This window comes from Erythrolamprus reginae, chromosome Z (genome assembly GCF_031021105.1).
Source record: "Erythrolamprus reginae isolate rEryReg1 chromosome Z, rEryReg1.hap1, whole genome shotgun sequence".
Taxonomy (NCBI): Eukaryota; Metazoa; Chordata; class Lepidosauria; order Squamata; family Dipsadidae; genus Erythrolamprus; species Erythrolamprus reginae.
Window position 1 is genome coordinate 104778593 of NC_091963.1, and position 26830 is coordinate 104805422.

At 40.8% G+C, this 26830-nt stretch overlaps 1 protein-coding gene across 1 annotated transcript; it reads left to right on the plus strand.

The window, feature by feature from the left end:
- Positions 1–674: 674 nt before the first annotated feature.
- Positions 675–26830, plus strand: ZPBP2 (zona pellucida binding protein 2). The gene is made up of 7 exons (XM_070767309.1): positions 675–746; positions 3908–4033; positions 7695–7856; positions 12034–12252; positions 15262–15347; positions 23539–23716; positions 26070–26830. Exons 2-7 carry the CDS (start codon positions 3955–3957, stop codon positions 26165–26167), a joined length of 822 nt encoding a protein of 273 aa, XP_070623410.1. The 5' UTR covers positions 675–746; positions 3908–3954; the 3' UTR covers positions 26168–26830.

A 26830-nucleotide genomic window follows, 5' to 3' on the forward strand; every position in this document is an offset into this window, starting at 1 on the left:
AAACATGCTAGAACTATATTTTTAGCTGGCAAAGTTCATAAAAGCAAGCATAGAAACATAGAAACATAGAAGACTGACGGCAGAAAAAGACCCCATGGTCCATCTAGTCTGCCCTTTTACTATTTCCTGTATTTTATCTTACAATGGATATATGTTTATCCCAGGCATGTTTAAATTCGGTTACTGTGGATTTACCAACCACGTCTGCTGGAAGTTTGTTCCAAGGATCTACTACTCTTTCAGTAAAATAATACTTTCTCATGTTGCCTTTGATCTTTCCCCCAACTAACTTCAGATTGTGTCCCCTTGTTCTTGTGTTCACTTTCCTGTTAAAAACACTTCCCTCCTGAACCCTATTTAACCCTTTAACATATTTAAATGTTTCGATCATGTCCTCCCTTTTCCTTCTGTCTTCCAGACTATACAGATTGAGTTCATTAAGTCTTTCCTGATACGTTTTATACTTCAGACCTTCCACCATTCTTGTAGCCCGTCTTTGGACCCGTTCAATTTTGTCAATATCTTTTTGTAGGTGAGGTCTCCAGAACTGAACACAGTACTCCAAATGTGGTCTCACCAGCGCTCAGCATTTGCTCATTATCTCCCAGGTCTAGTCTGAATGATAAACATTTACCAGTAATACTGTACTTTTATTTTCCCTGTAATAGGAAATGGAGTGGACGAAACACAGTATTCTGTTAAGTTGATTAGAAAGAATTATATATATGGCAACGTTAATCATAAAGGTAACATTTTATCTTTTTAATGAAAAACTAAGATGATGCAAGGAATGTATCTATATTCTGGAAACAGGAATTTCTTGGAAAATCAAGAAAATAAGCTCAAACAAATTACTGACATAAAAAAAACCAAAATTCTTCAAGGTAACTAAAACAAAAAATAACATTTTATGTTCTATAACTGGGTAGATCCCAAGGGTCAGATTTAAAAATCTGAAATCCTTCATATTCCATTTTCAGTCATCATTGTTAAGCGGAATGCTACCTGTATCTGTTGAAATCATTTCTAGCGCAGGCACTAGTTTGTCTTGGCTGGTAACAATTCATGAAAATCAGTTGAAATGAACCAAAGGTGTTGGCTTACCTCCAGGAAAAAGGCAACCCACAGTTGGGATGCCGTAGCAGAAGAAGCTCTTCCCCATATCATCACCATAAACTCCAGGACATCGAAACTATTGATGAAAAAAGAAAATACAGTGGTACCTCTACTTAAGAACTTTTCTAGATAAGAACCGGGTGTTCAAGACTTTTTTGCCTCTACTTAAGAACCATTTTCTACTTAAGAACTCGAGCCCAGAAAAATTTTCCCAGGAAAATTTTCGTGCCATTCCCCTTTAATCCCGGCCATCTCGGGCTTTTCTGGGCTGCCAGAGGAGCCTTTCGATGGCACTTAAGGAGGCTTTGGCAGCCCAGAGAGAACGGAGCATTTTCCTTTCTCTGGGTGCTGCCTCAAAGTCCCTTTTTTTTTTTAGCCTTAAAGTTTTGGATTTTTTTGATTCCCCTCACCTCACCTTCTTCCTTCAGCAGCGACTCTCCTCCTCCTCTTCTTCCTCCTCCTCCTACCCAAATTCCGACCTTTTATTTCTTTCCTAATGGGTTTGCATGCATTATTCGCTTTTACATTGATTCCTATGGGAAAAATTGGTTCTACTTAAAAATGTTTCTACTTAAGAACCTGGTCACAGAATGAATTAATTTCTTAAGTAGAGGTACCACTGTAATGTGTTTTTATAGAAGACACTGCTTCCCTCCAAAAAATTGGAATATAAAGCAGGAATTTGGATTCTGAAATCAACAGAAATTAGAGTTAGGAAAAATAGGCAAATGCCCCCTGAGAAAAAATCAGCATATAATTTCTTGAATTTGTTTACTTTTCCGATTTCTATGCCACCAAATCCCGAAGGACTGACTCAGTGCGGCTTACAATAATAATATAAATACAAATAGATACAGAACAATAAAAAGATAATATAATATCAAAGCTATAAAATCCCGCAATAAAAGGAACCCATTAATTAAAAAACAATCATAATCACATGCATACATACCATTCATACAATTTGGCCATGTCAGTTGTTCGTTCATGGCCTCCCAGGCCTGCTGGCAAAACCAGGACTTCGTGGCCTTATGGAAGGCCAGTAGGGTGAGACATCGGGGGGTAGTTGGTTCCATAGAGCCAGGGCGACCACAGAGAAGGCCCTTCCCCTCGGTCTGCCAATCTGCATTGCTTAATCCAGTGTTTCCCAACCTTGGCCACTTGAAGATATCTGGACTTCAACTCCCAGAATTCCCCAGCCAGCATTCGCTGGCTGGGGAATTCTGGGAGTTGAAGTCTAGATATCTTCAAGTGACCAAAGTTGGGAAACACTGGCTTAGTCGATGGGACCTGGAGGAGGCCAACTCTGTGTGCTCTTATTGGTCTCTGGGAGGTATGTGGCAAGAGGGGGTCCCATAAATAGTCTGGCCCTGAACCACGTAGGGCTTTATAGGTAATAAACAACACCTAGAATTATGCCTGGAGATTAATAGGAAGCCAATGAAGCTTGCGGAGCATAGGTGTTATATGGACATACCAAGGCATACCCATGACAGTTCTCGCGGCTGCATTCTGGACTATTTGCAGTCTCCAAACTCTTTTCAAGGGTAGCCCCATGTGGAGCGGGTTGCAGTAATCAAGACGGGAGGTGATGAGGCCCTGAGTGACTGTACGTAGAGCCTCCTGGTCCAAATAGGGCCGCAACTGGTAAACCAGGCGAACCTGGGCAAAGGTCCCCCAGGCCACAGCCTAAAGATTGTGGTCAAAGCTCACCCATAGGTCCAGGAGGACACCCAAGTTGTGGACCCTATCTGAGGGGGTCAATGTTGGATCATTGTTCCCTAAGATAGTAAATCTATATATATACTGCTCAAAAAAATAAAGGGAACACTCAAATAACACATCCTAGATCTGAATGAATGAAATATTCTCATTGAATACTTTGTTCTGTACAAAGTTGAATGTGCACAACAGCATGTGGAATTGATTGTCAATCAGTGTTGCTTCCTAAGTGGACACTTTGATTTCACACAAGTTTGATTTACTTGGAGTTATATTGTGCTGTTTAAGTGTTCCCTTTATTTTTTGGAGCAGTGTATATATCACTACATACCATAGAAGAAACCAACAGTTTTGCCTTTTCCACCATGAAAATTCTATTGCTCTAAACTAAAGCAAGTAAGTGTGAGTATGTGAATCAATCCTTTCCAAATATTTCAAGCAAAATTTCCCCAACACTAGGATTTTAGTATTGTGGAATTACTATTCAAAGCAATTATTCTTAATATAAATGAAGAATACTGTATTGTGGAATTATTCTGTGTTCAAAACCCTTGCCCAAAGCAATCTAATTTACAATCAAATCAGCAGTTTCATAGTCAGAATAAGAGGTTGTGTAAAGAAAATAGTTTTAAACAATAGTGGGGATGAATAGGCTGAGAATATTTATTTGTGATGGAAGACATTAAAGCCAATGATTTTTGGCATCAGTAATGTGAGGATACATGGACATCAACTCCCAGAATTCCCCAGGCAGCTTATATTCTTAAAATTGCTGAGGTTGAGAAACACTGATTTATGCCAGTGTGTCCTACTACCAGTTCAGAATCCAAATCCAAATTAAAGCATCCCTGACAGATGGCTGACTAGTCCTCATAAACATTTTCAGTGAAGTGAGGGGCCATCATTTCTCTGAGCAATTGACTACATTGTCGGATTGCTCTTAGTCAGAGAGATGTATCTACTTCACTGGATATGTGCTCAAGAGGAAGCTAAGGGAAGCTTTAATTTTCCCTGTGTTGTCATTTTGCACAATAGCTATGGAAGATGCCTGTTTCATCTTCTTCTGCAGTCAATGTTTATGTCAGAGTGCACAGAAACAGCCCCTATCTTGTCTGCATGGATTTGTCTCTTTCACAAAGTGAAGTTATAGACCCCAACTATCTCTGGATTGGACCAAATGGACAGAACCTAAAAAGTAAGTTACATTTTTATCAAGAGATCAAAATATTCACTTGTTTTGAAAAATAACATTATCAAAGTGGTCCTGGAAGCTCTATCTGTTCTGACAATGTTACATTAGCAATTTCAGAAATAATAATAATGCACAAAAGTTGTAAACATGGTGCTTGGGAAAAATAAGTTTTTTCCTCAAATTCAGCTGGTAGAGGTGTATCGGGAAGTGGAGGAAGGAGCATCTCCAACATTCTGGCCAATTCCAAAACAAACACAAGCGAGGGATGAAATTGCAGCAATGTGAATCCTATCGGTTTCCAAAGTGCCTGTGAAAATAAATATCAAGAAGAGTCTTAGGAGAAAGAAAAATAGATTAGAATGCTTAACAAAACTCATTTAGAGGCCACTAACTCTCAACAGTGGTATTTATGACTAGTCCTCAAACTTATGTCAGTTGCAGTGCTTCTGCAGTTGTCAATCACAATTCAGGTACTTGGCACCTGACTTACAATTAATTAAACTTGCAGCATCCCACAGTTACACGATTATCTATCTATCTATCTATCTATCTATCTATCTATCTATCTATCTATCTATCTATCTATCTTTTTGGTTTTTATGCCGCCCTTCTCCTTTAGACTCAAAGGCGGCTCACAACAATAGTAAAAAACAATATTATGGCGGAACAAATCTAATATTAAAAAAAAGCATATAAAACCCCTATCATATTTAAAAACAAACAAACAACACATACATACCAAACATAAATATAAAAAGCGTGGGGGAAGGTGTCTCAACTCCCCCATGCCTGGCGGTAAAGATGGGTCTTGAGTAATTTACGAAAGACAAGGAGGGTGGGGGCAGTTCTAATCTCCGGGGGGAGTTGATTCCAGAGGGCCGGGGCCGCCACAGAGAAGGCTCTTCCTCTGGGGCCCACCAAACAGCATTGTTTAGTTATTTTACTTATTATAAGCTGCAAGCAAACTTATTTATTTATTTATTAGATTTGTATGCCGCCCCTCTCCGTAGACTCGGGGTGGCTCACAACAAAATAAAACAATTTATAACAAATCTAATAATTTAAAAAACATTTTAAAAACCCCATTATTAAGCAGACATACATACAAGCATATCATACATAAATTGTATAGGCCCGGGGGAGATATCTCAATTCCACCATGCCTGGCGATAAAGGTGGGTTTTAAGGAGTTTACAAAAGGCAAGGAGGGTGGGGGCAGTTCTAATCTCCGGGGGGGGGGCTGGTTCCAGAGGGTCAGGGCTGCCACAGAGAAGGTTCTTCCCCTGGGACCCTCCAGAAGACATTGTTTAGTCGATGGGACCCGGAGAAGGCCAATCGGTCGCTGGGATTCATGCGGCAGAAGGCGGTCCCGGAGATATTCTGGTCCAATGCCATGAAGGGTTTTATAGGTCATAACCAACACTTTGAATTGTGACCGGAAATTGATCAGCAACCAATGCAGACTGCGGAGTGTTGGTGTAACATGGGCATACCTGGGGAAGCCCATGATTGCTCTCGCAGCTGCATTCTGCACGATCTGAAGTTTTCGAACACTTTTCAAAAATAGCCCCATGTAGAGAGTGTTATAGTAGTTGAATCGCAAGGTGATGAGGGCATGAGTGACTGTGAGCAGTGAGTCCCGGTCTAGATAGGGCCGCAACTGGTGCACCAGGCGAACCTGGCCAAACGCCCCCCTCGCCACAGCTGAAAGATGGCTCTCTAATGTGAGCTGTGGATCGAGGAGGACGCCCAAGTTGTGGACCATCTCTGAGGGGGTCAATAATCCCCCCCCAAAGGTTATGGATGGACAGATGGGATTGTCCTTGGGAGGCAGAACCCACAGCCACTCCGTCTTATCCGGGTTGAGTTTGAGTCTGTTGACACCCATCCAGACCCCAACAGCCTCCAGGCACCGGCACATCACTTCCACTGCTTCGTTGGCTGGAAAAGGCTGCTCTACCTACTTATCTGGGAGTAAGTTACACTGAACTGAGCAGAGCCTGTTTTCAGTTAGGCAGACATAGACCACTATGGTTAGGACCTTCTTTTGATATGGGGACAGGCCAGCTTAATCAAAGCAATGTTTTGGGATTGCTGGACTGACCTATAAGTGCCATCTCTGCCGGGCACTCACAGTGAATGGTGTGGAACGAGGCTTGGAAGGAGGCTTTATTCAAAACTTTTGCTCAGCTACAGAGGATGCTCTTCCTTATCTAGCTGTAGGTTCTTGGCTACCGTGGCACCCGCTGAGAACAAGACCCCATGCAGTTGCTCCACATCACCTGGCCACTTTCCCTTCTGGGCTTGGAGCAGCGTGCAACTGAAAAAACATTCCCTGGCTGGGGAAATTGATCGAGAGGGTCCACACATGTTCCCTGGGGTCACATGTGCCCCCTGGCATCATTCCGCACCCCTACCCTAAGGGGGTGCCCCCCAATTATTTGAGAAGCATTGGTCTAACACATAGCTTGCAGGTTGCATACAGCCCTGGACACACAGTAATGAGCCCCACAAGATTGTAAACTTTTAACATAATATTTTTAGCAGCAGTATTACTATTATTATTATTATTATTATTATTATTATTATTATTATTATTAATTAGATTTGTATGCCACCCCTCTCCGAAGACTCGGGGCGGCTCACAACAGTAGTAAAAACAATGTCAAAGAACAAATCTAATATTAAAAAGAAACACATATAAAACCCCTCATTTAAAACCAAACAACGCATACATACCAATCATAAAATATAAAAGCCTAGGGAGGTGTCTCAGTTCCCCTATGCCTGGCGACATAGGTGGGTCTTGAGTAATTTACAAATGATAAGGAGGGTGGGAGCAGTTCTGATCTCCGGGGGGAGTTGATTCCAGAGGGCCAGGGCCGCCACAGAGAAGGCTCTTCCCCTGGGGCCCACCAAATGACATTGTTTTGTCGACGGGACCCGGAGAAGGCCAACTCTGTGGGACCTTATCGGCCGCTGGGATTCGTGCAGTAGCAGGCAGTTCCAGAAATACTTTGGTCCAGTGCCATGTAGGACTTTAAAGGTCATAACCAACACTTTGAATTGTGACCGGAAACTGATCGGCAACCAGTGCAGGCCATGGAGTGTTGTAGAAACGTGGGCGAATCTAGGAAGCCCCACGATGGCTCTCGTGGCCGCATTCTGCACAATCTGAAGTTTCCGAACACTTTTCAGAGGTAGCCCCATGTAGAGAGCGTTGCAGTAATCAAACCTCGAGGTGATAAGGGCATGAGTGACTGTGAGTAATGACTCCCTGTCCAAATAGGGCCGCAACTGGTGCACCATGCGAACCTGGGCAAACGCCCCCCTCGCCACATCTGAAAGATGGTGTTCCAATGTTAGCTGTGGATCGAGGAGGATGCCCAAGTTGTGGACCCTCTCTGAGGGGGTCAATAATTCCCCCTTCTCAGGGTAATGGACGGACAGATGGAATTGTCCTTGGGAGGCAAGACCCACAGCCACTCCGTCTTGTCTGGGTTGAGTTTGAGCTTGAGTTTGTTGACACTCTCAGTAGTTACTCTCTTCTGTGTTTTATATATTGCTCAAGACAAATTTTCACGCAGAGTATTCCAGGCAAACCAAAAGCTTGGACAGACCCAAACTTGAATTATGTTGACCTGGATTCTCATTTCTATTGCAGGAAAACAGTATGTGAACCTCACAGAAACTGGAAAGTTGATGTTGGTTGGTTTTAAGGAGCACATGTCTGGATCCTATATGTGCACACTTTCTTACAGAGTTTTTCGAAATGACATGCAAGCAGAAGAAGAAAGATTCAAGACCTATAAATTTATGGTTTATGGTAAGTCCTATTCTAGGCTGTGCTGAGTTGCTCCTCACTAGGCTAATCTAAGATTTAGATCCAAATTTTAAAAAGCAAACTTTTTTTAAAAAAATTGTATTTGTAATTTTATTTATTTATTTTATTTATTTATTTTGTCCAATACACAATGAGGGTTTTAGTGGGTATATATCTATATACACATAGTAAAATACATGATGAAGGTTATAGAGGAGATACTCATAGTAAAATATATCTATGAAAGAATAGAAAAGAAGATATAGTAATAGAACATATGAATGAAAGAATAGAAGAAGAGATATAGGAATAGAAGAAAGGTATAGAAGATATAGGAGAGCAATAGGACAGGAGACGCAAGGCACTCTAGTGCACTTGTACTCGCCCCTTACTGACCTCTTAGGAGTCTGGATAGGTCAACCGTAGATAATCTAAGGGTAAAGTGTTGGGGTTTGGGGATGACACTATGGAGTCCAGTAATGGGTTCCATGCTTCGACAACTCGGTTACTGAAGTCATATTTTTTACAGTCAAGTTTGGAGCGGTTAATATTAAGTTTAAATCTGTTGTGTGCTCTTGTGTTGTTGTGGTTGAAGCTGAAGTAGTCGCCGACAGGCAGGACGTTGCAGCAAATGATCTTGTGGGCAATACTTAGACCTTGTTTAAGGCGTCTTAGTTCTAAACTTTCTAGGCCCAGGATTGAAAGTCTAGTCTCGTAGGGTATTCTATTTCGAGTGGTAGAGTGAAGGGCTCTTCTGGTGAAGTATCTTTGGACATGTTCAAGGGTGTTAATGTCTGAGATGCGATATGGGTTCCAAACAGATGAGCTGTATTCGAGGATGGGTCTGGCAAAAGTTTTGTAAGCTCTAATCTACCATTCACTTCTAGTCTCCTAAAGAAACAATGTAAAAGAAAATATTCCATTACGCATACTATAGAATTTTAGTTCAAGGAACAATAGTAAATTTTGTTGGAAAATAAAAGATTCAAATGAAAATATAAAGAATTGCACAAAGGCACTAATAAAAAAAACTTTATCATATGTTATCTCTTTTTCTGCACTGGAAAAGATCTACAGGCAATCTTTTTTTCTGCTATGAATTGGAAAATAGCTTGGGTGCAAGTTAAGAGGTTGGTTGCTATGAAAATATAGACTTTAGGCAAAGAATTCAGTAGGAAGTACTTCCTCCAGCCCACTCATAAAGCTTCAGGGCCAACTCAACATGATGGAAATATCTCCCAGTGTTTTTCTAATTCTTATTTTTTACCATATTATGTCCATGTAAGAATCTTAATTTGATTGGAACAATTGTTTCAGAGAAAGGTGGTGCTTAATTTTTTCCCTGTGGGCCACTGTTCTAATCAAAGGATCCCTTCCCTGTAAATATGCCTATGCATTTTTTCCATTATAATGAATAAACAGCTGAAGAGATTCTAACAGAACAAATGTTCCACTAGGACAATATTGAAAAGTTTTTTCCTCAATCTCAACCTTCTCATACTTGTTCTGATCTAATTAAGAAACCTTCCTCTTCTGTTTCTTTCACGAGGTTAAAGACAATTTTAGGGCCAGTTAGTTGGGGGAAAGATCAAAAGCAACATGAGAAAATATTATTTTACTGAAATAGTGGTAGATCCTTGGAACAAACTTCCGGCAGATGTGGTAGATAAATGCACAGTAACTGAATTGAAACATGCCTGGGATAAACATATATCCATCCTAAGATAAAATACAGAAAATAGTATAAGGGCAGTCTAGATGGACCATGAGGTCTTTTCCTGCCATCAGTCTTCTATGTTTCTATGTTTCTATCTTGTTAACCCTTTAGATGCCTATAGTAGTGTACGTGGAAGGCGAGATGAACAACATAGAACCATCATGCCACTAGGTGGCACCTACGACCCTCCAAATAAAAACGCCCCAGTTTTGAACAGCCAAATCTTACAATATTTTTCCCCTCTGAAATTACCATTTTGGGTTTCTTAATTTTTAATTTTAAAAATTGTGTATCAGTATGAGATACTTCTTTGATAAAACATTAGGATTCCACCCTATTTGATGCCTGTATTTCCATGATATCCTAAATTTCTTAACTGGTTAACAGAATCCAGTTGCTTCATTCCCATAGCATGTAAGATCCCATTAAATGTGATAGCCTGATTAGCACAATGCTAAGAAAATGAATTGGTTTTCCATAGTACATAGAACCAAAAAATATATCAATCCCATTTTCACCTAGTATTTTGTCTGATCCCAAGCAGTTTATGCTATTTTATGTGGCACTAAAAACACATAAGCGGTTATATTAAAGACAAATTAATCTTTTCAGTTGTTTCAAAATGATAAACCTCCATTAACTCAAACCTTCAGCAGATTTTTTTTAAAAAAAATAGTTTTTATTCATTTTCCAACATTAAAAAACACAAATACAAAATACAAAAAAGTAAAAAGTAAAAAAATAAAAGTAAAAAATAATAAGACAAACATCAAATTGAACAAATATAATATAAACATTAAGAACACTATACAATATATTTTAGTATTTTGTTTCAAAACATATATACTACTTTCATGCTTTACCATTTAACTTGGCACATATTTTGCCATTAGTAATTTAACTATAATTTTATATATACATAAACATTTTGTCATTCAGATTTTAATTTTTTTCTATGAGGGTCACCCAGAAAGTAATGCACCACATTTTTTCTTCAATTATTTATTGAATACAATGAAACTTACACACAAGAAAGAATGATGTTTCTTCCACATTCCCTATTTTTCCATGTAATCTCCATCCCGTTCTATGGCCTTCCTCCAGAGAGACACAAGGGTGTGTATGCCCTGTCGGTACCAATCCTGGTTCTGGTTACGAAGCTATTTCTGCACTGTGCAAATCATCTCTTCATCATCCTCAAAATGTCTTCCACAACTAACCATACTTCTGTTGATTGCAGATTCTCCATAAACTGTACGCAAATATTTGTGAATGTTCCCAACAGTTTCTTTCTCCACAGTGAAAAATTCAATGACAACATGCTGCTTGTAATATATATCACTTATAGATGCCATTTTGAAACACTGCTGCAGCTATGTCTGAAGAAATGCAAAATTTACACATGCACTCCTGATAATTCAAATAATGTACTGTATATCTAAAGTTTTGCATTCGTACCATTACTGTAGGCTGAGAAAAAAAATGTGGTGCATTGCTTTCTGGGTGACCCTCATATTTCTTATTTTGGTTTCTAATTTCAGCCAATTGTAAAATCTATTCCAAATTCTATAATAATCTGGTTCCTATTCATCATCCTATCCATTTCTAAAATCTTACTAATCACCATTTCATCTGAAGGAACCTCTTTTTTTTGCTTCCAGTGTTGTGCAAAATTAATTGTGGCAGCAATTATTATGTGAAGAGTTGCAGATCACACTAGGCAGTTTTTGTAGTTCGTATTGGGAAATATGTATTATGTTGTTATTACATTTGAGTCTGCGGAGAGGGGCGGCATACAAATATAAATTATTATTATTATTATTATTATTATTATTATTATTATTATTATTGTTGTTTTTGTTGTTGTTGTTATGTTACATCATGTTGTGTTGCATGTATATCAATCTATCAAAAGCCACAGATAGATCTTTGGGCTAAATAAGTGTTTCTCAACATCAGTTTTAAGATATTGGACTTCAACTCCCAGAATTCTCCACCCATTACATCTTAACTCAAGTGTCTGTTTTTACATTTCTTTTCTTTACTGTGACATCTATATATTAGCCCAAGTATCCTCTGAAGCAAGCATATTTAAGTAGCTGGCAGAAATATACACATATGCACAGACATTATGAAGATATTATTTTTTCCATTCTTCTTGAGAAACGAAAAAAAGAAAATAAACCATGTTTTTGAGATGACTATCCCAAAGGAGCATATTAATGGACTTTAACTCATGATATTACATAGAAAGAGCACTTTCTGAAGGAGAATGTTCAAGAGTTTTATTCCATATTGAATTTCATTTATTTATTTGTTTATTTGTTTATTTATTGGATTTGTATGCCGTCCCTCTCCGAGGACTATTACAGGTAGATAATAAACTAAGAATTATGAAGAGCGACAATATATTTCTTTCCCAGACATTTACATTCTATTTCTTTCTTCATCCCATTTTTGAAGCATATCGAGAACCAGACTATACTTACCGTATATCTGTTCACTTTACAACCAAAGAATGCCAATTAGCAGCCAATAGACAATTCTTTGAAGAGCTACAGAAAATCTTGAATAATCTGCTTGATTATCTGAAATGCCACATCGTCGATTCATCATATAGATGTTTTTCTGTCAAGCGACCCAAGCACGGATTAGTCGATGAACTATTCATTGTTTTTCAAGGTAATATAAAAGTGATACTTATTTTTCCATCATATTTTTAATCTTATCTGGACAACCTATGTGGGGTGGAAAGTCTCTATTCAAAACAACTGTTTTCAGCATCTTTCTTATCGATGTATAATTTGATCAAATCATAATCCCTTTAATTTCGCTCTGTGCCCTTGCAATTTTACCCATTTGATATAGACATAGCTGCTCTCATTTTGTTTTTGAAGTGAAAATTTCTTCCCTTTGAAAATTCCAGGACTGTATCACTCTGAAATATATTCTGAATTCAGCGACAAGAGGTTTGCTATGGGTAATCCATAAAAAACTCTGAACAGAAAATTATTGCAAGCTAATATCACCAGAGCTTCTCCTGTATTTTGAGGGGGGGTAGCTGTCACAGGCTAAATCTTTTTATATCTATTGAAAGTTTAACTGAAAGATGGAATCACTGCTGAGATGAAATGATGCTATGATTGATCTGCACCATGTGTGGAGTAGATATCTTGAATTCATTGAAATTTGGGGGCCATAGAAAAATTGGGAAATATTTCCTCAGGAAACTTTGAAAGCCAGTATAAAAATGCTGCTTTCAGCTGCTGTCCATGGTACCTAGTCTGATACAGTGGGATTCTGATTCTTTTCTCACTTCCATCTGCTTTCATTGTAACAATTAGTTTTACATGTTTTGGCCTCAAAAATGAAGCTGGATTACAGGTTATGTCTCTTCTGAATTAATTGTGCTTCCTGGGAACAGCTCTACATAAGGCACAGTTGTTATAGTCCAGGGAGAAATTAACTAACTAACTAACTAACTAACTAACTAACTAACTAACTAACTAACTAACTATATAACTAACTAACTAACTAACTAACTAACTAACTAACTAACTTACTTACTTACTTACTTACTTACTTACTTACTTACTTACTTACTTACTTATTATTAATTTGATTTCTATGCCACCCTTCTCCTGAGACTCAGGGCAGCTTACAATATATTGTTTGTTTGTTTGTTTGTTTGTTCAACTTCTGTTCTGCCCAATCCCAAAAGACTCAAGGCATCTTACAAAACAATATAATTCAATACAAAAAGATACAGCAATAAAAAGAAGTCGAATATAATATCTAAAAACTAAACCCCCTAATAAAACCTATTTATATTAAAAAAAACAGTCCTAATCCTATGCATACACACCATTCATATGGTTTGGCCATGGAAGATGTATAATTCATGGCCCCCAGGCCTGCCAGCAAAGCCAGGTTTTCGTGGCCTTGCGGAAGGCCAGTAGGGTGGGAGCAGTATGGACATCCATAGAGCCAGGTCAGCCACAGAGAAGGCCCTCTTCTGTGTTCCTGCCACCCTACATTGAATTTAGATTTTATTAGAAATCTCAATAAAATTACATTCTAAAAATCCCACAGTTAAAAATTAGACAAACAGATTCATAAATCATACATCCTATATTTATTCATTGGGTGGGTCAAGATATCAATGTTTCAATGACCCCAAGCCTGCTGGCAGAAGTGGGTCTTCAGAGCTTTATGGGAGGCAGGGAGAGTGGGGAAAGTACGGATCTCAGGGGGAGCTCATTCCATAGGGCCGGGGCATCCACAGAGAAGGCCTTTCCCCTAGGCCCCACGAGGTGACTTTGTCTGGCTGATGGAACCTGGAGGAGGCCCACTCTGTGGGACCTGACTTGCCGCTAGGACGTATGAGGCAGAAGACGGTCCCATAAGTAATCTGGTTCCATGCCATGTAGGGCTTTATAGGTCATAACCAACACTTTGAATTGTGTTTGGTGATTAATCAGCAACCAGGGCAGCATGTGGAGTGCTGTAGAGGCATGGGCATGTCTCAGAAGGCCCATGATTGCTCGCGCAGCTGTACTACCTGAAGTCTCTGAACACTATTCAAAGGTAGCTCCCTGTAGAAAGCATTGCAGTAGTTGAGCCTTAAGGTGATAAGGGCATGAGTGACTGTGAGCAGAGACTCCCTGTCCAGGTAGGGCTGCAATTGGTGCACAAGGTGAACCTAGGCAAACACCCCACTCGCCACAGCTGAAAGAGGCTGTTCTAAGGTCAGCAGTGGGTTGAGGAGGATGCCCAAGTTGCAGACCCCCTCTGATGGGATCAAAAGTCCCCCCCCCCACCAGAGTGATGGACAGACAGATGGAATTGTCCTTTGGAGGCAAAACCCACAGTCACTTTAACTTGCCGGGGTTGAGTCTGAGCCTGTTAACACCCATCCAAACCTTAATTGCCTCCAGAAACCAGCACATTACTTCCATTGCTTCACTGAGTGGGCACGGGGTGGAAATGTGTAACTGAGTATCATCAGCATACTGATGGTAACTCACCCCGTGCCTCTCACCCAGCAGTTTCATGTAGATATTGAACAGCAGGGGAGAGAGGGCCAACCCCTGAGGAACCCCACAAAGGAGGGATCTAGGAGTCGATCTCTGACCCCCTGCTAACACCAACTGTTACTGATTGGAGAGGTAGGAGATGGACCACAATATGGTGCCTCCCACTCCTTATCCCTCCAACCAGCTCAGGAGGATATCATGGTTGATGGTATCAAAAGCTGCTGAGAGGTCAAAAAACATCAGGATAGAGGATTAACCCCTATCCCAGGCTCTCCAGAGATCATCTGTCAACACGCTCAAAGCAGTTTCCATGCTGCAGCGGGGCCATAACCTAGTCTGCTGAGGGCCCAGATAATTGGCTTCATCCAAGGATGGTTAGAACTGGAGTGACACTACCTTCTCAACAACCCTCCCCATAAAGGGAAAGTTGGAGATATGATAATATTGTTTAGAACAGCTGGGTCCAGGGAATGGTTCTTGAGTAGGGGGCACACAATTGCCTCCTCCTCAAGAAGCCTTTGTGGCTCGAATCATAAATCCATACAATTGTGAGTTCCATTTCAATGCCCAGGTTTGAATTCTTTATTATATTTAGGCCAAGTTCATAGACAACTATATTTTTATCTGCAAATGTTTATTCCTTTTTCTCACTTAGTAAATCCATTTGCCCCTGGCTGGGAGGTTAGTTGCCGTCAAATTACCACTGACTGTGAAGACATTACCAACAGCCATGTACATAAGGTTAGAATTTTTTTTCAGACTTTTTCAAACCAACATGTTTCTGGATACTCAAAGTACCAAATTGTTTAAAAGGGTCAAATTGCAGATTTACAAGAACCTCTCGCAGGGTCCTGAGATCTCCTGCAGATTTAACTATTTAACTTTAGCAGCAAAATGCAGAATTCAAAGGGGGCAGGGATAGGGTATCAAAGACCTCTGAAACCTCAATAGTTAAAATAGATAAATATACAACTCCTAGTAATTAAAAAGAGAAAAAAGTTTGGAGACTTCCGGGTCAGCACAGTGGTGCAGAGCAGGAGAACGGGGCTCTGTTCTCACTGTCCAATTTTCTACTTCTGAAGGCTGATAGAAGCAAAGCGAAGCCTTGGAAGGGTGGGCATCATAGAGGGGATACCTCAGGGCCAACAGGGAGAAGAGCAGCCCCCATTGTAACTCCTCAATTCTGGCATAGAAGAACCTCGCTGTCATGGCCAGGTCCAGAGGCATGGCAGCCCGATTCATGAATGAAAAATAACTGTGAAACAGTGATGAGAGTCAGTGGAGAGTGAGAATGAACGATTATTTATTTATTTCATTTATTTATTTATTTTGTCCAATACACAATGAGAGTTTTAGTGGGTATATATATATATCTATATACACATAATAAAATACATGATGAAGGTTATAGAGGAGATACTCATAGTAAAATATATCTATGAAAGAATAGAAAAGAAGATATAGTAATAGAACATATCAATGAAAGAATAGAAGAAGAGATATAGGAATAGAAGAAAGGTATAGGAGATATAGGAGAGCAATAGGACAGGGGACGGAAGGCACTCTAGTGCACTTGTACTCGCCCCTTACTGACCTCTTAGGAATCTGGATAGGTCAACCGTGGATAATCTAAAGGTAAAGAGTTGGGGGTTTGGGGATGACACTATGGAGTCCAGTAATGAGTTCCACGCTTCAACAACTCGGTTACTGAAGTCATATTTTTTACAGTCAAGTTTGGAGAGGTTAATATTAAGTTTAAATCTGTTGTGTGCTCTTGTGTTGTTGTGGTTGAAGCTGAAGTAGTCGCCGACAGGCAGGACGTTGCAGCATATGATCTTGTGGGCAATACTTAGATCTTGTTTAAGGCGTCTTAGTTCTAGGCTTTCTAGGCCCAGGATTGAAAGTCTAGTCTCGTAGGGTATTCTATTTTGAATGGAGGAATGAAGGGCTCTTCTGGGGACATTTTCTTTGGACATTTTCAAGGGTGTTAATGTCTGAGATGCAATATGGGTTCCAAACAGATAAGCTGTATTCAAGGATGCGTCTGGCAAAAGTTTTGTAAGCTCTTGTAAGCAGTGTGAGATTGCCAGAGCAGAAGCTACATAGGATTAGGTTTACAACTCTTGAAGCCTTCTTGGCTATGTTGTTGCAGTGGGCTTTGGCACTTAAATGTTTTGTTATTAGTATACCGAGGTCTTTAAACGAGTGGGGATTATCTGTGATAATTTGATTATTCAGTTCGTATTTGAAGTTCAGATTCTTCTTCCCAATGTGTAGGACGAGCATTTGCTAGTTGAGATTTGGAGTTGCCATGTGTTAGACCACTCAGAAACAGAGCTCAGGTCTTTTTGGAGAGTAGTTGTGTTATCGGTGGTGTTGAAGAGTTTTACATTGTCGGCGAAGAGGACACAGTTGCTTGTGATGTAATCGCAAATGTCATTGATGTAGAGAATGAAGAGCGTTGGTCCCAGTACACTACCTTGGGGAACACCGCTTTTAACTAGGACGGGGGTGGATATGGTGCTTCCTAATTTGACCACTTGTTGTCTGATTAACCAGATTGCATTGTTAAACTGGCGAAACTGAAAGCAGAGAGGCTAGTGAGACTCTAATCTGAGAAAAGTGGCGTTTTAGCGGTGTGAGCGAGAGATAGTAAAGGAGTCAGCAATAATAGGGGAAGGAGAGGAGAACATGAATGGCAGCTATTTCAGGAAATTTGACATCAGAGCTGATAATCGAAAGTGAAGTAGTTTGGTAATTTTGCCTGTAGGTCTGAATAGATCTGGAAAAGGTATTCGTGGAAGACAGACTGGTCCAAGTTTGGGAGTAAAGACTAAAGTGATAGTGACAGTGACAGCACAAAATAAATGGAAGCAGACACCTTGGATTTTGGATGATGGACTTTGGATTTTGAACATGGAGATTTCACAGAGGCAAGGGTGAGAAGCAGGAGTAAAGAATTTTGTCCTTCTCTGGAGGACAAAAGAGGACAAAAAATAGAAATGAAACTGGAACTATTTCTTCTCGGTATACAGTGATCCCTCGATTAGCACGGTCTCGATTAGCGCGAAACGCTGCAACGCGGTTTTTCAAAAAATATTAATTAAAAAAATAAAATATTAAAAAATAAAAAATAAGTCCACGCTAGTTCTCTCTCTCTTTCTCTCCCTGTTGCCGGCGTGGTATATGAGAGAGAAAGAGAGAGGCAGAGGTCGGGCGCATTACCGGGAGGTGGAGGCGGCGTGGGGACGCTGGGTGCCGGGGACACCGAGGAGGGGGTGGACGTCAACTGCGGGCGGGAGGAAAGCGAATGCCACGGGGCTGGGCTCGGCTCCCCCCTCGGCTCCCCCCCTTACCAGCCCCGCCGCGGAAGGCTCCATTCTGTTCCCTGAATGGAGACAGCCGGCCACTCAATCGGGCCGGCAGGGAACAGAATGGAGCCTTCCGCGGCGGGGCTGGTAAGGGGGGGAGCCGAGGGGGGAGCCGAGCCCAGCCCCGTGGCATTCGCTTTCCTCTCGCCCGCAGCCGACTGATCGTGGGCTCCTTCGCAACCTCGGAGAGCTTCCTGGTTTTCGTGAGCTTTCATGCCCTGGAAGCTCTCCGAGGTTGCGAAGGAGCCCACGATCAGTCTCGGCTGCGGGTGGGAGGAAGGCGAATCCCCCGTGGGCTCCGTTACATCTTCCGCTGCCAGCCAGGCCATGCTGGCGGCAGCGGAACAATCGCCTTCCTCCCGCCCGCAGCCGACTGACCGTGGGCTCCTTCCCGAGCTCCCTTCCTGAGCCTCCCGTTTTCTCTCCCCCCCCTCGCCCCTTCGCCTCCCTGTGTTCCTAGGAGAAGTGCTGGGGATTGAGGCAAGACAGACCTTCTGCTCCTCACCAGCACTTCTCCTAGGAACACAGGGGGGCGAAGGGGCGAGGGGGCGGAGAGAGAACGGGAAGCTCAGCATTCCGTCAGCCGCAGCGCTGGCTGTCAACTTTTCTTTTTAAAACTGGGCAGGAGCTGACTTGCCTCCCCAGTGCTAAAAAGAAAAGTTGACAGCCAGCGCTGCGACTGACGGAATGCTGAGCCTCCCGTTTTCTCTCCCTCGCCCCTTCGCCTCCCTGTGTTCCTAGGAGAAGTGCTGGGGATTGAGGCAAGACAGACCTTCTGCTCCTCACCAGCACTTCTCCTAGGAACACAGGGGGGCGAAGGGGCGAGGGGGCGGAGAGAGAACGGGAAGCTCAGCATTCCATCAGCCGCAGCGCTGGCTGTCAACTTTTCTTTTTAAAACTGGGCAGGAGCTGACTTGCCTCCCCAATGCTAAAAAGAAAAGTTGACAGCCAGCGCTGCGACTGACGGAATGCTGAGCCTCCCGTTTTCTCTCCCTCGCCCCTTCGCTTCCCTGTGTTCCTAGGAGAAGTGCTGGGGATTGAGGCAAGACAGACCTTCTGCTCCTCACCAGCACTTCTCCTAGGAACACAGGGGGGCGAAGGGGCGAGGGGGCGGAGAGAGAACGGGAAGCTCAGCATTCCGTCAGCCGCAGCGCTGGCTGTCAACTTTTCTTTTTAAAACTGGGCAAGAGCTGACTTGCCTCCCCAGTGCTAAAAAGAAAAGTTGACAGCCAGCGCTGCGACTGACGGAATGCTGAGCCTCCCGTTCTCCCCCCCCCCACCTCGCCCCTTCCGGTTTCGGCGTTCGGCAACGGAGTCCGGCGCTGGGGCCATGCGGGGCCGCTCATCCAGGGGGGCGTGGACTGGCAAGTCGCCCTCCTTTCTCTTTCTTTCTCTCTCTTATACCACACCGGTAACAGGGAGAGAAAGAGAGAGAGCGGAGGGCACCTTGCCGGTCCACGCCCCCCTAGATGAGCGGCTCCACATGGCCCCAGCGCCGCCCAGGCAAAGGGGAAACCCCAAGATCGCTTGCCGCTTGCCGTATTGCAGCGAAGGAGGCGAAGCAAGGCTCCAAGCTGCAATACGGCAAGAGGCAAGCGGCAAGTGATCTTGGGGTTTCCCCTTTGCCTGGGCGGCGGGAAGACCAAGGGAAGGTTCCTTCAGCCGCCCAACACCTGATCCGCTCCGCAGCGCGGCAACGGGGAAACCCCATCTTCGGCTCCTCGCTGCTTCCGCGCTGCGGAGCAGATCAGCTGTTGGGCGGCTGAAGGAACCTTCCCTTGGTCTTCCCCGCCGCCCACACGCAAACTCCACCATCTGCGCATGTGCGGCCATGAAAAAATGGCGCACATGCGCAGATGGTGGTTTTTACTTCCGCACCACTATAACACGGAAATCGATTAGCGCGGGAGGTCTTGGAATGTAACCCCCGCGCTAATCGAGAGATCACTGTATTAGAGGTGAAAATGGACAGGAAAACTCAATACTTAATAATGCATATACTGACAGCTGCTGGAATTACATTAGCATAAAATTGGAAACAGGCTGAATACCTGCCAGATACCTGCCAGATGCAATGATCATTAGTAAAATACTGGAATGCGCTGAGATGGATAAGATAGCAATGGAACTGAATGAGAGAGATGAATTAGAGTATTATCAGGTCTGCAGTAGATGGTACACCTGATTAGAAAATAGAAAGATGAATATTAAATATGAATTAGATAATGAATACCTCTGTGTATGTGCGTAAAAAATAATGTAATTTTTAATTGACTACAATCAGTTAATAATATAGTAGAATGTATTAAAATGTATGTGTGTAAGTAGTAATGCAATTTATAATTGATTACAATGATATACCCTGTTTCCCCGAAAATAAGACCTACCCCAAAAGTAAGGCATGTCAGAGGTTTTCCAGAATTTGCTAATATAAGGCACCCCCCCGAAAATAAGGCATAGTCAAGTTTACATATGGTACGGTAGAAAAACATACGGTACCATTCAAAGCTGTTCATAGCATACCGTAATAATGTGACGTCCCCTGCTGGCCCCTTCCATCGCTTTGTACCGTCCAGTACAGCAGACATAGTCTGCTGCTGTCTCACCACCATTACAGTCTCCACTATAGTGCGTAGACTGTAGTTCCTCTGGTGGCCGGAAGCTGCAATAGCGGGAGTACACTGTTGTACCATATAAGTGCCGTCATTTATGTGTGTGGGTGCCATACTGACAGGTACCGCACCGTAATCAGTGTACTGTACGGTACACTTTCTTTGGGGGTGTCAGCTTTTCTGCCTGTGAATTTGTCTTATTTGAGAAATATAAAGCACCCCCTGAAAATAAGACGTAGCACAACTTTTGGAGCAAAAATTAATATAAGACAGTGTCTTATTTTCGGGGAAACACGGTAGCATATCATAATATACTAGAATGTATATTATGTATTAATGTATATTTTACATAATGTATATTATGTATTAATAATATAGTAGAATGTAAATAATAAGAATTTAGACTATTTATGGATACTAGTGAAACCTGTACAAAGTCGCTATAGTGAGGAAAACTGTTTGTCTTATGTGTTTTTGTGTTTTGTAATAATGAAAATGTTCAATAAAAATTATTTTTTTTAAAAAAGAGAGAGAGAAAATGTCACTGTTTAGTGACATTGATGCATCAGCACAATTGTCCTGCATCCCTAAGAGCCTGAAAATTAAAATAAAATTAAGTCATCCTGAACCAGATAAGCTGTCTTCCTGCCAAAATAGACAGATAATTAAAAAGTATATACTTCAACACACAACAAAGTGTCACAGTCCCTTTCTTCAGTGTTACTGAATTAGATTAAGGATCAGGTTGCATGTTATTTTTCTGTAAGAACTAAAAATCTAACTCAAGTTCAGAGAAGTTCATTCTCTCGTGGATTGTTTTGATCAGTTTTTAGAATACCATCTAGATTTAATGTCATCTTGGCCTGGAAGAAATGCCATCATGTATAGATATTAGAAATAGCTTTATTTTGCTAACTTTATACGTAATAAGGATACAATAACAAAAAATATTCTTTACATTCGATTTATTATATTAATTTTATAAGTTATTAGTGAACTTTTTTTTCTGTATTAGCAAGACTTCAAAAATAAGTGGGGTAGCTGTAACCCCAAATAGATGTTACATGTATGTATGTCATGTTTGTCTTTTTATGAAAATTTAATAAAGTTTATTAAAAAAAGAAAAAAAGAAATGCCATCACCCAGAAACATTGTTTCTGGGGCCCTGCCCTCTAAACTGAGAGCATACTCATAATTTCTCACATTAAAAAAATAGATCAAATTTTTCAATTTCATTTAGAAGAGGTACATGAAAATAGCTGGGGGCCAAGACATTTAGGCCCCTTTGGGTTAAAATCAGCACTTTGGATCACAAAGATACCTCGGAATCTATCTGAAGTCAATGCAGGGGTTTTATCAACTGTAACACAAGCATTATGTACCTGGCAGGATTACCCCATAAACAGAGAGAAAAAAACCCAGACAGGATTGACCTAAAAACATATAAATTCTTATGGGATTTATTTTATCCATTTGGATTCTTGGGAGGGTATTTCTGGTGTATCCTTACAACTAGAGTCCGTTACAGTTTGGTACCCAATAAATTTAAATAAATAATAGGTTGTGAATGGACTGGATAAGAAACGGACTTTCGTCCTGAAAATCTGGGAATGGTGGGATTGGCCTCATGAGCTCTCTCGTTTAATTTACTGTGGATATTGCTTATCTGGACTTCAGCAAAGCCTTTGATATGTTCCACATAGAGCTGATAGATAAATTAGTGAAGATTGGACTTAATCGCTGGATAGTTCAGTGGATTTGCAGCTGGCTGAAGCGTCGACATCAGAGAGTTGTTATTAATGGCGAGTATTCAGGTTACAAGCGGTGTGCCACAAGGGTCTGTTTTGGGTCCTATTCTTTTTGATATGTTTGTGAGTGACATAGGAGAAGGTTTGGTAGGGAAGGTTTGCCTATTTGCTGATGACTCTAAAGTGTGCAATAGGGTTGATATTCCTGGAGGCATCTGTAATATGGCAAATTATTTAGCTTTACTAGATAATTGGCCAAAGCAATGGAAACTGCAGTTTAATGTTTCCAAATGTAAAATAATGCACTTGGGGAAAAGGAATCCTCAATCTGAGTATTGTATTGGCAGTTCTGTGTTAGCAAAAACTTCAGAAGAGAAGGATTTAGGGGTAGTGATTTCTGCCAGTCTCAAAATGGGAGAACAGTGCAATCAGGCAGTAGGGAAAGCAAGTAGAATGCTTGGCTGCATAGCTAGAGGTATAACAAGAAGGAAGAGGGAGATTGTGATCCCACTGTATAGAGCATGGTGAGACTACAATTGGAATACTGTGTTCAGTTCTGGAGACCTCACCTATAAAAAGATATTGATAAAATTGAACAGATCCAAAGACTGGCTACAAAAAGATGGAAGGTCTTAAGCATAAAACGTATCAGGAAAGACTTAATGAACTCAATCTGTATAGTCTGGAGGACAGAAGGAAAAGAGGGGACATGATTGAAACATTTAAATATGTTAAAGGGTTAAATAAGGTACAGGAGGGAAGTGTTTATAATAGGAAAGTGAACACAAGAACAAGGGGGCACAATCTGAAGTTAGTTGGGGGAAAGATCAGAAGCAACATGAGAAAATATTATTTTACTGAAAGAGTAGTAGATGCTTGGAGCAAACTTCCAACAAACGTGGTTGGTAAATCCACAGTACTGAATTTAAAGATTCAGGGATATGGGATAAACATATATCCATCCTAAGATAAAATACAGGAAATAGTATAAGGGCAGACTAGATGGACCATGAGGTCTTTTTCTGCGGTCAATCTTCTATGTTTCTATGTTTCTAATTTACCTACAATGAGGCCTAGAAGTTCCCCAGGCAACTTACCCTTTGATTGGTCTTGCATTGCGTGCTCAAGGTTTTATGTCACTGGGTATCAAAGGTTTATTCCTATGATTTCATTTATTAATGTTCTTGTTTTGATGTTTTAGGCTCGAGGGCTCATTGAAAAGTTTTTCCATGAACAATGGTACATCTTGAAACATGAGTTTGTGAACATCCCTGCAATCCATTACATAGATCACAGTTTCCAAGTCACTCGGCTAGACAGCTGTCGTCCAGGGTTTGGGAAAAATGACGTCATCCACAATGATTGTGCAAATTGCTGTGGTATTTATTTTATCCCCCCTGCTTATTTTCTCAAGGACTCTGCTTTTGATTAATCCTCACAATCTACTTACCATTTGTGATTAGTCATAGTTTGCATTGGAGTGGTTAACTCCTCTTAGCTTGTTGTTTAAATAAAGCAAGGGCTTTCATTTATTCTGGCAAAAACCCTTTTAGGGAAAAAAATATTTTTACTGAATTTGATTTAGGGTTCAGGTTTGATTTTAAGTTTACTGCCATTTGCTAAAAAAAAAAAAAGTCTATATAGCTGCCCAGTGTAATGTTCCAAGAGGAATTATATTAAATTGCTACAAGTGGTTTTCAAATATTGTTCTGGGTTATCAAAGGTTCTCTGGAATTTTACTCAGTTTTGTCACTAAGAAGATTATTCCACTGTACCAACATCCTTTTAAATCTAGGCTTTATGTCATCCCCCCCCCCCCCAAACTATCACCCTTGTGTCAATCAATCTCCTTATTTCCATTTGAATACAGCTCCTCTTTGTGGAGTGTGACTCTCTACGCATGAATTTAGAAGTTCTGACTTCCTGGAGCCCTATCAGAATCTTACTATCTAGCCTAGTTAACCTTTATCTTCCTTTGTGAGCCAGCTCGTTGTGTGTTTTAGCCTTTCTATTTTCCTGCCAATATCAGCTACCTTCTAATAGTTTCCCAGCTTCCGTGTCCTGTACATGTCCTTTGGAAGCTTTCCATATATCTCAGATGGCTTCCTGGGCTCTTCTCCCACCCTTCTTTTTTCCAATTGGACTTGTGTGCAATTGAACTTCCAGTATTGTGAGGAGGAGGAGGAGCTCAATTATAGCATCAGATATTTTGGGTATCATTGTTTTGTCAACACCTTTGGTGTTCCTCTTGATTGAAGGATTCTCTTTGTTCTCTCATCTTTAATTTCTTTCTTTATTTGTTTGTTTGTTTGTTTGTTTGTTTGTTTATTGGATTTGTATGCCGCCCCTCTCCAGAGACTCGGGGCGGCTAACAGCAACAATAAAACAGTGTACAATAGTAATCTAATACTAAAAAGGATTAAAAACCCATTAATATAAAAACCAAACATACATACATACCATGCATAGAATTGTGAAGGCCTAGGGGGAAAGTGTATCTTAGTTCCCCTATGCCTGATGGCAGAGGTGGGTTTTAAGTAGCTTACGAAAGGCAAGGAGGGTGGGGGCAATTCTAATCTCTGGGGGGAGTTGGTTCCAGAGGGCCGCGGCCGCCACAGTGAAGGCTCTTCCCCTGGGTCCTGCCAAGCAGCATTGTTTATTTGATGGGACCCGGAGAAGATCCACTCTGTGGGACCTAACTGGTCGCTGGGATTCGTACAGCAGAAGGCTGTCCCTGAGATAATCTGGTCCACTTTAGTAGCCGTTATTTTCACATATGCATTTTTCCCTTATCTGCAGCCTTTATTTTAATCAAATAGGACATACAACTGCTGAGAGCCACAGAAACGGTGGCTTCACATTATTATGCCACTAACATATAAAATATCTCAATTCTAAATTATGTAAATAAAATTATAGTGTTACTAAGAAGACAGGAAAGTTCATTTGGTGTAGGCATTCAGGTATCAGGCTAGAAAGCAGGAGACTGAGTTCTAGTCCTACTATAGGCAAAAACCCATCTAGGTTTTTTAGACATAACAGTGACTTTTGGACAATCACTTCAGCACCAGGAGAAAGAAAGCAATGGTAAAATACTTCTAAAAACTTTCCCAAGGAAGCCATAGAGATTTGTCCCAGCAGTCATCAAGTGTCAACAATGAAATAAAGTTTTTTTTAAAAAGTCCCCCCCAATCCCAATCATTTATTCTGTACTTCTTGTTTCATCTTTACCATTCAGTCCTGTCACCCAGCAAAAAAAACCCCTCCCCTCCCCCAAAGGTCAGATTGATTCACAATTTTGCATAATTTTATTTCCAGCTCATCCCTGTTTTTTCAGTTATCATCCTCTTTTACTGCTTTCTACTTTCATATTCACTCACAATGACCTAGATCACACCGGTTCAAACCTTCTGTTATACTTTTCACCCCTTTCACTCAAAATTAAATCTTTACCTTTACTCCCCTGCATGCATTGATAACTCTACTCCACAAGATCACATCACCTCCATTCATATCTATTGCATCTTTCTCATCTCTTCAAGTTTCACTGAGACACAATATTATCTTTCTCGTGTTATTTATTTATATTCGTATTATTAATTCATTTTATATAATTCAAACTCATGCATATTTCATCTTATATGTCCCATGAGGTTCAAGTATTTAAAAAATGTCAACAATGAGCTGATGTCTTCCTTTCTCTAACTGACAGACTGTTTATTTATTTTGCAGTTGCCTGTGACCCTGGAAGCTACAGCCCAAACAATGACATAACCTGTCAGATTTGTACAAGCATCCGAATTAAACGCTATGGAGCAAAATCTTGCTAAATAAAATCAAAATAGGAAAAGGAGAATTGCTGCAAAGCATCTTGTTATCTCACCATTTACATCTGTGTCAGGTTTAGATGTTATGCTACATCCAAGATTCCAATTGAAAAACAGCAGTTGTGCATTTAGTAGTAGAATTATGTAGTAGAATTTACATCCCATGTTATTGCCAGTATGAAAAATGCCAAACTTCATAATGTATAAACAACATAAATTGTATCAGTTGCCATGATCACCGAACAAGAAGTGAAGTGTAGTTGTCTTTCATAGCTAACAGCTAATTAGTCATGCACTCCCTGCTGTATGTAATTGAACTCTGATCTAGTTCTCTAGTACACTATTCAGTAATTCCATTGTCTTAAGCAAGTCTCTGAATATTATCAAATTTGCACCGGCACAATTTTTGAACGATCTGCAAAATAACCCTAAGAAAGCAAAAAATTGGAATAATCAGTTCGAATGCATGTTGTTAGAAAGTGAAAAGCAAATCAAGGTTATGGTATGGTAACTAAGAGAAAGGCTTATTTAGCAGGAATTCAGAAAATAGGCAGAAAAGTCTCGCATCTATGAAGAGTTGGTCTATGTTGGAAAGAGCAAAGGCAATATAGAAGATGCTAAGATTAGAAATATTGTAAACAAACAACAGGTAAAGGAAGAAATAAA